At 42.4% G+C, this 13,743-nt stretch overlaps 1 protein-coding gene across 2 annotated transcripts in view; it reads right to left on the bottom strand.

Moving 5' to 3' along the window:
* SLC35F4 (solute carrier family 35 member F4) overlaps positions 1-13,743 on the bottom strand; it is a 129,892-nt gene that overhangs the window by 11,283 nt on the left and 104,866 nt on the right. The window contains exons 2-4 of one of the 2 annotated variants that reach the window (XM_075104248.1): positions 12,686-12,874; positions 8,367-8,664; positions 622-841 (exon numbers count right to left, since the gene is read on the bottom strand). In XM_075104248.1, coding sequence (XP_074960349.1) covers positions 622-841; positions 8,367-8,664; positions 12,686-12,874 — 707 coding nt within the window. Of the gene's footprint in view, positions 1-621; positions 842-8,366; positions 8,665-12,685; positions 12,875-13,743 lie in introns of those variants that run through there. The other variant, XM_075104247.1, reaches the window with a different exon arrangement.

Raw genomic sequence — 13,743 nt, 5'->3', positions numbered from 1 at the left:
TAGATCCAGACGCACATAATTTTGCTCAAGTTCTTTTCTTTTGTTTTTGTCTTTTTGCAGGGTCCGTATTACCACCAGTGAGTCCTGTAACACTTTAGTGCAAAATACACCTTCATGCAAAACGGTTACTGTCCCTTTTAAATTACATTAGGCACATGCACATGTGTATTTGTTTATGTGAATGTAAAAAGTAAGAGGGTGGCATAAGAAAAAATACATTACATACTGAAAACAGTTATCTACCCAAAAAAGGAATAAAACTGCTTTAGTTAGAACCTAAACATTTATCACCAAGTTTAAAATCAAATTAATTGACTGCACTTCAGCAGCACTGTAACCCAAGACAGAATAAGTTTATGAGAAACTGCAAGTCCTGCTATTCTAAATCATCCAATTACACTTAGCTGTAATAGCTTCTTGAAATTCCCACATTATATTACCTCTGGAGTCTGAGATCTCTAACTGATCTTCAGGCTTCTGTTTGCATCATAAAATTAAATAAGAAATGGTTTCATGGTATATACATACCATAATGCAGCAGTACTATGGCAGCACAATAGCTTATGGATTTAAGGGCATTTATGAAAACAGGAGAGAGTTGGAAATCAGGCATGTCATTACCCTTGCTCCCATGAACCTGTCTTTCAGCACAATCCAAGAAAGCAAGAAGACAAAAGCTTTGTTACAACAGAATAGGGCAGAGACGTCTGTGGCTGTCAGCTTCTTTAAAGCCAGTAAATACAGGTAGTTAGTCAAAGTCCACAGAATAGAAAAGGGAGCAGTCCTTTTAAGAAAGATTTTCAGCGTCAGACCATCTTCACCAAAAATCCGACTGCATTCCCTAAGAAAAGAAAAGAGTTTAAAACTCAGCTAGGATTTTCCTTCTCATTCACTCCAGCACAACAAACATTCATTAGACTTTTATCGCATTCAGTTAAGTGCTTTTCCTAACTACTCTGCACACCCAAAAGAATCTATTGTTTAATTCACAGAGAGAAAACAACCTACAATCTTCTTAAAACAACAATTTTGCAAATAGAAAAGGAGTAACTTACCTGGAATAATCACACTCTATGCAACAATAATCCCAGGGACTCACACACAGAAAGGTAGGTTATCTGTAACGTTCTCTGACTCTGACTTCGAGGCCATGAACAGAGGGGTTATAACTGCAATTTTTTTTTCTCTGTAGCTTGACAATATTTTCTTGCTTTGCTCCAAAGCCTGTTTTTCTTCATATTGAAGTATATTCTAAGGGCAAGTAAGCTTTAAGAATCACCTAAAAATACTAAAAATTACTGCCAGACACATCAAGAAAGAGCCGTTGGCCAGTGAGACTGAGCCAGTCAAGCAAGAGCGTAAGGAAAGAAAGGAAAGGGGGAGGGTATTTAACAGCTGTATTTTATTACAGTGAAAAGTTGTGTTCGCTTAGAGATGCTTCTTTGCGGACTAAATTGCAAAGAAAATCTCTAGCTTCCCAAACAGTGTCACACACAATTTAAGTGAACTGTTTGCTTCTGAGGATTTCATGAAATGGAAGGGTCAGCTCAGAAGACACTGCTTTCAGGGACAGCACTCCTGTGCAAAGTGGTACCTGCATGGACTAAGAGGAGGCTAAGCACACAGCGCCACTAAAGGCCCATCGCTGCACCCCTCCTGAAACATCCCTACCTTTCCCAAACAGGGAAGGAAGCTTTTTAGCAACTCCACTGTCTGTGTTCTTGGGATTCCTCATGATATTCCTGGTATGCTTCATTTCGTGACACGGCAGGCTCTCTGACCCCTCTATTTAAAACACAAGAGGTCCCACAAGTGAATGCTTCACACAAGCGAAACACCAATGGAGTGAACCAAGGTACCATCAAAATGCAACGCACCCTTAACATGGCAACATTAAGGGACTAATCAAAGTGCCACGAGGCCTCGGGGTCCCAAAGTATTCACAGCCAAACATGGCTGTGTTTGGAAGATTGCTAAAACACTAATTATGTAGAACTAAGTACTAACTTCAAAGAAGGCACTGCAATGTGAAGTCAAAAAACCCTGTTATTTGGTCACTGTTGTTGTTGGTGTAATCATTAAAGGCAAAGCCAAATCAGGGTAAAGACAGAATCATTTTTAGGTCTCCTAAACCACTCTTAGTAATTCAGAGGAATTCTGCTGTTAAAAATATTGCATTTTTTTTTTTACCATTAAGAATGGAAACCACCACTTCTAGTTTTGAGGAAAGTAGAATTATAACATCTATGTAATACATAAGATCAGCTATGTCTTACTTAATAACCATTCATTCCCTGCTGCCACTAAAATGACCTGGGGTACAAAGCAGTAATTTCTGGCAATAATAAATTCCTTTCTCAAACTCTGCAAGGGTGTCCAATAAGTTAACGCTTAGACAGGCGGATCCACTAATTACCTCCTTCACTCTGGTTGACCTAGACGTTCTCAGAAATCGGCTTTTCTCCAAAGATCAGTACAGAACTATTACACATAGAAAGAAAATAGCTTGTATCATTTATCTGAGATGCAAAGCAAATACTCAGTGAAGCAAATAAATTAATGCTTAAGTTTGACTGTAGGCTTTTGTATCACTGATTTCAACAGGAGTTAGGGGTGACGAGTTTCCTTGTCTGAGAATGGACTCACTGGTCGCACAGACTTGAATGCTTGTTTACATGCAGATATAGCAGTTTATGTTTAAAAGATGTTTTTCTCCCCCTGAGACTTCGGTGGATGGAGAGGGCGATTCTGAGCTCAGACTATATCTCACTTCAATACAGGTGGCCTCTGACCTGGATGCACCGTGGCTGTGTTGCCATTACAAGACACCAGAGCCCGACACCCCATCTCCTGGCAAGAACAGATCTGCATTGTGAACTACAGACCTCTACAGAGCCTGATCTCTCCTACCCAGTGGTATCTGCCATCGGTTTTGATGCACGATTGGATTGTTAGATGATTGTAAATCCAACCTGCCTCAGAAGCTGTCAGGATCTGTCTTAGAGGAAACAAGCTTGAACTGTGTTAAAACAAGAGAGAAGGGTGCTCAGGCTGCTTACAGTAATGCAGGGCATAGTTAAGTACCCCAGTGCTATGCTAATAGCGTACAAAGGCAACAGCAAAACCATCCAAGCACATCACTCTGGTCGAGGCTGCAAGGCAGCAGGAAAAGCTCTTCTACGAATGTGTTATGGGAAATTATACCCCTGGCATCCATATCATGTCCCCCCCCCCACTGCCAGGGAGATGCTGGGAATAAGCCCAGCGCTTCTGCTCTTCTCTCCACGGGGAGGGTGGGTGGCTTCCAAAGCCAAAAAGGTCAGGTTTTGTTGTCCTGCAGATCTCTGGGATGTTTGCACACAAATTCAGAGCAGAGTCAGGAGGATGGAGTCTGAAGTGCCCTGACTGTGACTCCTCAGAAGGAGGAAGCGTCAGTGTTTATTATATTATTCTGGATTGGACTCTGCGGGCTGGTCAACTATTTGGGAGCAGCAGTTGTGGTAATGCTGCAAATGCCAGTTATCTCCCAGTTCCCAGAAGCAGTGGGAGGGACCAGCAGATTAACAGCTAGCAAAAGAAGTTTGGAAACACTCACTTCATAGGCCCCAGGCAATGGACTGATTAAGCAGGTGGAAGAGCCTCCGTCACACACAGCAGTGTACAATGACCAGACAAAACAGGGGCCAGCGGTTCCTCTCCTCTCAATTAAAAATAAACAGCAAACACTTGTGACAGGGTTGGGCTGAGCGAGACGGAGACATGACAAATTCACCTCTGTGCTTAGGAGAACTCTGTGAATAATGCTCAGCAAGTAAGGAGTTAGGAAGAATACTTTATTTTCCCAGTCATGGCTACAGTGGATTGCCTCGGGCTTTGTGAGGGCTGGTCACTCAGTGGTTAACTCAGCCTCTTTGGCATGCAACTAAAATTAAACTTGCAGGAGTCATCACATGGCAGTGATTAAAACCCTGGGCTCAAGAGAGATGGCTCCATGGATGCCTCCCCATACAGATAATATCCGTAGGCTGTCGACTTAAAGGCAGAGACATATCTAAGGGCAGCTGACCCTGAAACCATGACACAAACTATTTCCAAATGCACAAGAAGTCTATTTAAAACCTGCCCTCTAACATAAATAGCTCTTTTTGCTTGCAGGTAGCCCTCAGCCATCAGCTCTGGGCAGCGTGCCATGCTCTCAGGAATTACAGCACCTCAGGCAGTCATGTAGCTTTGCCCCTGGCACCCACTAAATAGCTTGCGTGCCTCTTAGATATGCTGATGCCAGCCCCCATAGAAGAATGGGTTTATTCACCCCTGACGTACAGCAGCCTCTGGAGTGTAATGCAGCAGCTGGTTTTAAAACAGCTTACAGAAAAAACAGAGCTAACAGACATTACCTGGGGTAATGTGAATACAGCGAATGTAATTACATCACCCGAATTAAAACTTGGCAAGGCCACCAGTGACATTATGGCAGCAAGAAGCACTGCGGGACCTTTTGTGCGCACAAGTTCTTACTATGTCGTTTTGTGCTTCTATCTAAATGATGGCATCTGCTGCAATAAAATATCTTCCAGCTCCATTTCAGGAGACAGATACCAAACAGAGTAATGGTGGTTAAGCAACTGGTGAATTGTTTTCCAAGACTGACAGTGTCTGAATGTTAAGAAAGAGCCTGACCAGCTGTATTTGTCTGCTCAGGAGCTGGAGTAAAAGTAACCCTTTTACTTTTGTGCGTGAACCTCTCACATAAGCAGTGGCTGGCTTGCGGGGCGGCACCACAGGAGTGCTGTCTCCCAAAAGGAATGGTCCAAAGGAAGCCCTGGTTCTGTGCTGCTGTTCTTCCTCCCTACTGTTAAGCCATTTGGGGTTTGATCAGCTTCAGGCAACAGAGATCCTCATCTCTCCTCTGAAAAGCCCTTTGCAGTGAAGATCTAGATTTGCAATGCTGTTCCATATGGGGCTGAGAGGAAGCTGGACCGAGCTACTGCTGCAACATAAGTGGAGAGATTTCTGGGTGACAAACTTGCAGATGACAAATGATAGCAAATATCAGCTACTTATGGCTGTTTTTACTTCAAGTAATGCTCACAACTTGTTACCCTTCTTCCTAGAAAACCAACTCTTCCCAAAACATTCATATTTATTAAACCTGCACCTTCCAATACTCTTCCTAGCCACTGCATCAAGGCTGCATAGCGCCTGTAGGACTAACCTCAGCTATTACATCGGGGAGATATTCTGGCAGAAAGCTGCTGAACATCACAGCGTTTGTCCTTGAGAAGCCCAGACGGCGGATAGGGAGGCAAAATTTATTGACATTGAAAATATCATCCGCCTATTCCAAATCATAACTCTATTAGGCTCCTACGTCAAAGTCTGTGGAGTGTCTTCTGCTGGGGTGAATACCAGCAGGGTTAGCTTTCCTATTGCTGAGCTTACTGAGCTTCAGATCATTTTATTCACCTCTAATGCAAGCAGTTTCAAGCTCTTTATGTGGGACATATCTTTTATCTACAACAGTGAGGGGATACCAAGAGCTGTGGCTTCTGCCTCAATACAACCAAGACACTTTACTGAAATGCAGCAGGGAGGTAAAAACCGTGAGTTAGTTTCTAAGACCACAAAATTTAATCTCTAAGGTAAATTGTGGAAGGTAAGAAATACACAATTTACAATCTCAAAGATTAGAAACCTTTCAGAAAGCCGATCAGAAGTTGAAGATTGAGACTTTTATCCTTCCAAGGGGGAGTTATTGAAGTAACAGTGGCTCTATACAGCTTTGCCAGCCTGGGGCAGCACTCTGCAAGTCCCTCGCGTGATCACTGATATCTGCCAAGATATCAAAGAAGCTGTTTGTTCTGATCCACTAGGAATATCTGCTGGACAAAATGTCATGTCTTTAAAGCTCCTAGTGAGTAACTACATCCTCCAGAAATAAAGACAAATCACCTCTGGACTCCGAGGCAGGCCTGGAATTGCTACAGGACAAGGTTTATTGACAAGAATTAGCTACTCCACAGAAATAAAACCAGCAAATGAAGCAACAAAAAAATATCTTACAAAATGTAATAAAAAGCCTTGTAGCAGGAACAATATCCAGAACACAAACCAATCAATTATACAAGCAATTGATCTAGCTTTGAAAATAACCCTGTTCTGGGCAGAAGGCTGGGTTAAATGACCTCCAAAGATCCTTTCCAAACTAAATCTGTCTATAACTCTCTGAATTTAAAAACTACAAATGATGCTTTTCAATTCTTTAAGACATCAGAAAATCAAGTACTCATCGTGAAGAGATGTCAATTCCCATACCCAAACTGAAAGAGTTTGACTTGTCAAGTTATAACACGACGCAGACCAAGCAGTTGGTGCTCATCCTGAAGTCAGTGTTTGCCAGCAGTTACCTCCTCCCTGGGATGTGAGTTCCCGATATATTTGGAGTAGGAAATACCCTGGGGAGATGCCTTTCCACTGGCCCATCAGCTCTGACACCAGTCTCCTGCTTCCACACATTCACAAAACTACTTCACATCTCCTGTGTGCCGAAATTCCTCCGGGCATGTAAGCATGTGTCCTCAACTTTAACAGCGTGGGAAACGTATCAGTTATTTAAGCATACTTTTATTATGCATTGCCACAAATGTTTTGCCCAAAATTTTGCTCTGATGGATATATAACTGACCAACCAAGTGCAGAGGATCTATCTGCAGGGATATTTGTTCTCACCTTCTTCCTTGTCTTCTGTGCATTTGTTATTACTTTACCCCATACCCAGACGCCAAGCTGACACTGTTAATGTTCTTACAAATACTCCAGCAAGAATCTGAATGAAGGCGTCATTAACGCACAGAGTACCAGGGTTTTCAGAGAAGCAGTTAATTAAGTGCAACTGTTCAATTTCAGTCACGCTGATTTGACAGAAATGATAATTTAGGGCTAAATTACATCCCAGATCCTGGCAAAAGCAGATGAGGGAAGAATTTGGCCCTGCTACACTCCAGCCTGACAGTCACAAATTGAATTCCCTGTGTGCTCAATGACAGCTGTGCTGAACCTTCTGTCAGCGGGAGCAAGGTATGGGCCACATGCTGGTTAATAACGTTGCAAAACAGACAATTCTGCTGAAGTCAGTGAGAGAGTTTTCAAAGCAAGTCTGCACTGGAGTAACAGAATTGGGTCCCAGCTCAAAATTATTCTGTGAATTTCTTCCCTCCATGGGCAAGGTGTGTTATCTCTTGGCAAGCTGAATTTAGCTCTATCCTTTAAAGCAGCTTCTACTTCACTGTCAGATTGGTGCAGTAATGGAAGTAGAGGAGGAACTGTGGAAAAAATTGTCCCAGAAGGTGGTGGCACTTCCGAGCCCTGAGGACAGGTTAGACACAGCTATCTTAAGAAATGGCTAGAAGCTAAGCCAGCTTGGTCCTGCTGCAGTGCTGGTAGTTGGACCAGATGATCTCTTTGGGTTCCCCTCCAACCTTGTATTTCTATGATTTCACAGTGGCTACTGAAGAGGGGTTTATAAATTACCTCCTCTGCAGACCAATGCTATAGTTAGTGCTATGGAATCCTCTGCACTTGAGGTTGACAGTTCAGCTACAACATGCAGCCACGTGGTGTAAGGAAAGGCTGAGGTCAGAGAGATGTTTTCCCCTGGCTTTCACAATACACAGCAAGAAGTATTTCCATATGGAGCCTCAAAGTAGATGGGACAAAGCCTTCACATAATTTCCTCAGGATGGCAGCCACTCAGCTGTGCCAACTTAACCCTCAGAGCTATAGGGGGAGGACAGCCAAGAGTCTGCAACCTGCTTTAATTCCTACCACACGTAGAAGGGAGCAGAGAAGGCTACTGGGATGCCCTTCCTCCATGCTATGATCTGGCAGGAGGAGGAAAGGGCATGTTTTATCCTGCTATACTTGCTGAGCATAGAGAGCAAGCCACGGTCTTCCTCATGGAAACCATCTCCTCAGCTTTGAGCACCTTCTCAACTTATGAGTTGTTTTGGTTGGACTTCGTACTACCATTCTACCATAAATAGACCAGAACAGATTAAATAATGGCCAGTGGAAGCCTGATCCAGACATGAACACAAAATACAGAGATACTAGGTAATATAATAGCAAGATTGTAAGTAAATTGATCTTCCCATATCAGCAAAAAAAACACTCTAACAATCAATTATCCATTTATTCAAGCATATATCACTCAATTGTTAGCCTTCTGTAACCTATTTATGAATGAGATTTTCTGCAGCATGACCTTTATTTGGCCTTCTGACACCATGGGTCAAACTGAGAAGAACAGTGATGTCAGTCCACAGAAATCAGGTTGTTTAAAGCGATATTGCGACAATAAAGCTTACCTGATTTTTTTGATTGGAGACTGCTTTTCCTGTGCAGTTGCAAGGTGCCCAGAATAATAAATGGGAAAAACCATAATGTTCCAGTTTGTTGAGAACCAAGTCATGAAAAAAGGACAGTCAAAGGTCTCATAAGTGATTTTGACAAACTGCGTGGTCCCAACCCAGGAGGAAGAGACGGACAAAATGATCAGAAATCTCCAGATAAGCTTGAGAAATGTGGATGTGCAAGACTGGCATCGTGCCTGTCCTTCAGCTTCTTGGCTGCTGCTCTCTGTGTGCGTTTGTGTTCCTTCTTCTCCTGGAAAAAAAGGAAAAAAAAAAAAAAGAAAAAAGGGAGGAGTTGTACACAAAATGAAAGCATTCAGAACAGTTCTTGCTTTCTCCCTGTAATTCCTTTATGCCCCACAAACACTGAAATCCTGCTCAGAAATACTTCAGTAATACCACCTCTGTCCTTTCAAGGGGATAGGAACAAAATGCAAACACAATACAGAGGCCTGAGCTAAGAGCGTTATGGTTGAGCTGTTGCCACTTTTTGCTTTATCAGCCCTTCTTTCCTTCTGTCAGCCAAACATCTAGGATAGAGCTACACCCCTTGGAACCAGCTACATTATAAAGTCAATTACTGTTCATGTGTGCAACATAAAAGCTATCTGAGCCTGTACATCTGAAGCCAGGAACACATTCTTGTTATTCAAGATTCTAACTCAAGAATAACTTTTTTATTTGCAAGCTGGGAGGGGAAAAAGAAACAGTTCGATGGTTTTATATACCCAACCAGAGAAAGGCTTTTTCAGACAAGTTAGTGTATTTACATTTCTGAAGTTTAAAATTAAACTGGGCAATACTGAAGCTTGGCATGCCTAGAAATAAAACTCTACACATAAGCAAGGAGGAATCAGAAAGTTGTCATTTCCCGTTTTAGTAATTTTCAGACCTAATCTGCACACTGCCGCCGATTTCCTATCAGAAGTGCAGACTGTTCAGAGAATTTAACCTTACTGACTGATGACTTGCTTTCCAGACACATCTTCCAGAGATGCAACCCATGAACTTGGTTTTGATTTCACAGATCCCAGCTGAAAACAACTTATCGAACTGCATTGGATACTGAGAAGCACTAATACTGCTGCCCCACGAACTCATGTGGCAGCACTGAGCTCCAACCATTTACCCCAGTAGACCATATCCAAAAATCTTGACCTGCAGCTATTCTTAACAATTACTATCAATTATCAGTCGCATCAACACATGATGTGATATATATAAGAAACAATATACTCGTTGATGTTAAGAAGTGCTATAGATCCACTGCAGTGAGAGCATATGCTGTCCTACATTCAACTGAAATGTGAAAAAGATACCCTTTCAGACTCAGGTTTACTTTCCTTTTATATTACTGTTTCTGCTATGCCATAAAGAAATGTCCAACTGAGGTTCAAAGTTATTACATTAGCCCAACATTACATCTAAAAAATGATTCACATAGCAGGGAACGCATTTGCAATCAACAATTCTCCTAACCAGGACATGAAGCTGTTTGTAATTGTAATTGTATGCTGTATTTTTTTTCTAAAAATAATCAGTATTCAGTGGCTCCATTGTTTAGTGGTGAATCAAGAATTTAAATAAAATTACAGGTTTATTAAAAACATGCAGAGGATAATCAGACACAGCTCTGAAAAGGCAAGCATCGTTTTATCATTTGCTTTGGCTGCTGAGAGAATAGATATTTTTATGGTACTAATAATGACTGACATCTTCTATTACGGGGTAAATTACAGTTATTTGCAAGGCAGAATGGCTTAAAAATAATGTATTATGTAACATCCACTTGCAGGTTTTCCTGCTAAGCAAAACTACCATGCAATTAGCCCTTCTTCAGCTAACAGTTAAAATAATCATACAATGATAGAAGACTAAAGCAACTTTATCCATGCTTTCTGTTTTCCAATTACCAAGTAACTATGTAATTGCTGTTACCTTGCATGACACTACCATCAGCATTTGACTTGGATTTTACAGTCCCAGGTATGAGTATTAAGGAAAGGCACAGAAATATACAATTCTTGTAAGTCCTACCTTGAATTAAAAGACCTATGGAAGTTTTAGCCTGAGTTGGCTAAAGTGGAGTTTTCGTTAAGTGGTTAATGGGTAGGATTCAGCCCATGTAATGTAGTTAGCAAATAATTGTGCATCCAGACTAAACATGTTGTCTAGGGCCCCTTTATATTTAATGATAATGGACAGGCATGGTGAGAAGGTAGCTGATTTCATCCTTTTTTACCTAACCCCACTGGAGGTCCTTATCTCTCCCTAGACTGGATATTTACATTTAAGAAAAACTGAGATGGATCCCTGGCCAAAGTGACATAGTAGCCTGTTGCTTTCAAAAACCATGGGTTGTTCACACCTAAATCTTGGCCAAAGAATCAAAAGGACAAGATAAGAAATATCTTTTAAAATAATCACCGGGCTTGAACTCAAATACACATGGCAAGCAGGCACACAATTCATACTAAACAGATTTAAGGATTTCCGAGTCATGAAGCTGGGGCTGGACTGAGCTAGAAAGTAGCACTTGTGTTCAGATACCAAATGATATGCTAATGAGGAGAAAACAAATCAATCAGCCAAAGTGGTTGGTAGATAGCACTGTACAATTAGCAAGGTGGGAGAAACCCTCGGGGTTTGCATTTAGTTCGGTCTGAAGCAAACCTTACCCTGTCAAGAGCACAGGAACAATCTAAGAACTCAACAAGAATGAAACAACAGGGAAAGAAAGCAGATGACACTGCAGGTGACACATGGAGATGACAGTGGTCAGTGGCAAACTGTGTTGAAAGTCAGCTAGCAGAAATACCCCTGCACGGTCCTCTGGTCTGTAATACAATTCTTGCTTGTGATGTCTCTGTGACAAGATGGTCGCAAAAGCGCCTTTTTCTTTTTGTTTTTCAGAAGAGTGAGATGAGGAAAATCAAAACCTACAGCTTTTCTTCTGAACTCTTTTGACTATTTGGCATCTACATCCCAGAAAATATTTTTTATATTTGTTTACCTACCTGTCAGGTCAGTCCTACTTAGACCTCACTGCTGAGGAAGAGAAGATCAGGATAAAAAGGTAAATTGAAAAATGCAAAATAAATGTTTAGAAGAGTATGATGTCAAGGCACTACTCTTTTCTCAACGGGACTAAGGTCCTTTCTTAGAGAAGATGGATTCTGATTTTGGATGTACTCTAGTGCCAGCATGCATAGTTATTTCAGCCTGATATCTGCAAAAAAGAGGATAAATTGGTTTTCTGGTATCTTAGGTATGATTTTTACTGCAAAAATCATTCACTCCTTGCAGCAATAATCACCTCCAATATTTTTCTGAGGGTTTCCATCAAGAGATTACTCCTGGAGTATGAGATCCTGCCATTTTCCAACACAAGAAGAAAATGGCTGACTCTTGCTGCCATCAGTGGTGAAGTGACAAGAGGAAGGTTCATCTCCCTCGGTTCCAGTGTGCAATGGAGATCCAACCTGTTCTTCCTCTCCTTTTTGCTCACAGTATCTATACAGACAGTCTTCCAAAGAACCTGGACAGTTAAATTATTTCAGTCATTTAACGGCTGTCTCCTCCTGAACAGTACAGTTCAGCAGACTCAAAGGCTTGTGGTTGCGTATTGTAATTGCTCTCGTCCCATCCCTGCTGGTGACGGATGGATGCCATGGTGAAGAAGTCAGTGTTCACCACACCTACAGGCTCATTTGAGCTAAACTTCTGCAGTAAAGTGGGCGACACATTCCTGATGGAAGCCCTGATGTGCAGCTGATCGATGATCTGAACTGTGATGGTCTTCCCTGGATAGTCTTCCACCTGTTGCTCCTTCTCTTTCTCTTCATCAGACCGTCCATGGTATGAGCTTGAGATTGACATTGTCTTTGAGAAGGAACATGGCTGGCTCTTAAGGGTCCTGGTTTGCGGCCAGGCTGAAGCTGACGAAGCATAAACACTTTGTAAAAACTAACTTGTGTGCTAACATTAATCATCCTTTCAAGGTCTTCTGTGGCTACTGACCTTACGATTTCTCAGATATCTAACACTTTACATGCTCCTCCTGAGGCCCGGGCCTTTTCCTCCCATCCTTGCTTCCTTCCCGCCTAACCCCAGTTTGCACACAGGTACAGGAAGGACTTTCATGTGGATTTTCTGTTTGCAGCACCGTAAACGAATGTCAACATGCTCAGACTCTGCACCATCTCTCAAAAGACAGACGAAAGAGGTCTTTCGCAGGCATGCTGTGACGCCGGGAATGCGGCTGTTATGCCTACCTGATCTGCTCTGCCTCTCGACTCTGCTGTGCCGACAGATTCCCGAGGGACTTCGATTCTGCAGCTCAAGAATGGGAGCAGCAGAATCTTCAGCAACAGATAGAGGGGAGAGCTGCCTAGTCATGCCTCTGTGTCTGCTGGGGCAGTTGCCTCCTGGCTTGCATTGGATGACAGATGATCGTGAGGCACCTGAGAAGAAAGAGTTTGCATCAGTTTGGCTGTAAACTCCCTGGAGGAAAGCGGGACTTTCAAACACTCTGTCAGCGAAATGCATACAAATGATTCAGCGGGAGAAAGGAAGCACACTGCAAAAATCAAGGTTTCAGCTCTGGTCAGAATAAAGTAAATAAGTAAGTAAATAAATACTTAACTCTCTCCCCCCTTATAGAAAAAAAAGGTGCTGTATGAAAACCAGTCTTTCCCCCTGAAGAAATGAGCGCCCTATGCTGCTGTATATTCTTAGCCCCATGGCTCCATCCATAGGGTCTGAACAGTCAAAGGCGTTTGTACTCACGTGGGCCCCTTCCTGAGCACTAACACTGAATCAGGCAAAAGGAGAGGTCACCATTCTCCCTTAGGGTGGGAAGGAGGGCTGAGGTACCACTGCCTCCCGGGGTCAGTGGTGACATTCTCTCCAGAGGAGAGCTTCCCCTTTCCATCCTCCACAATGATCCTTGAGACTTTTGTATGGAATGAAGCCACGGCCAGTGACAGGTCTTTTGGATGAAGGCTTCTGCTAAACCATTGAAGATGCCAGTTTTAAGCCTTTACATGCACCAAATCAGAATCTCCACATCTTCAGAGAAGTTGCTTTTTCCTCTTCTGCTAGGTGCAGACAACACCAAGATGCTGCATTTCACACAGACGCTGTATAGAGGCACAAGGCAGCAGACAAGACCCAGGTCCCAGAAATACCAGATGAAATGTTTTCCAATGAGAAGGACACCACAATTTACAAGAGCTTGAAGGACAGGATTAAGAACCAGCAAATGACAAAAAAAAGAGTGCGGTGCTGGAATGTGGCAGAGTGAGCCTTGTGGTCTTGCACATACTCCTGA

The sequence above is a fragment of the Phalacrocorax aristotelis genome, chromosome 9 (assembly GCF_949628215.1).
Source record: "Phalacrocorax aristotelis chromosome 9, bGulAri2.1, whole genome shotgun sequence".
NCBI classification, from domain to species: Eukaryota; Metazoa; Chordata; class Aves; order Suliformes; family Phalacrocoracidae; genus Phalacrocorax; species Phalacrocorax aristotelis.
This window is presented reverse-complemented; position numbering and strand designations above follow the sequence as displayed.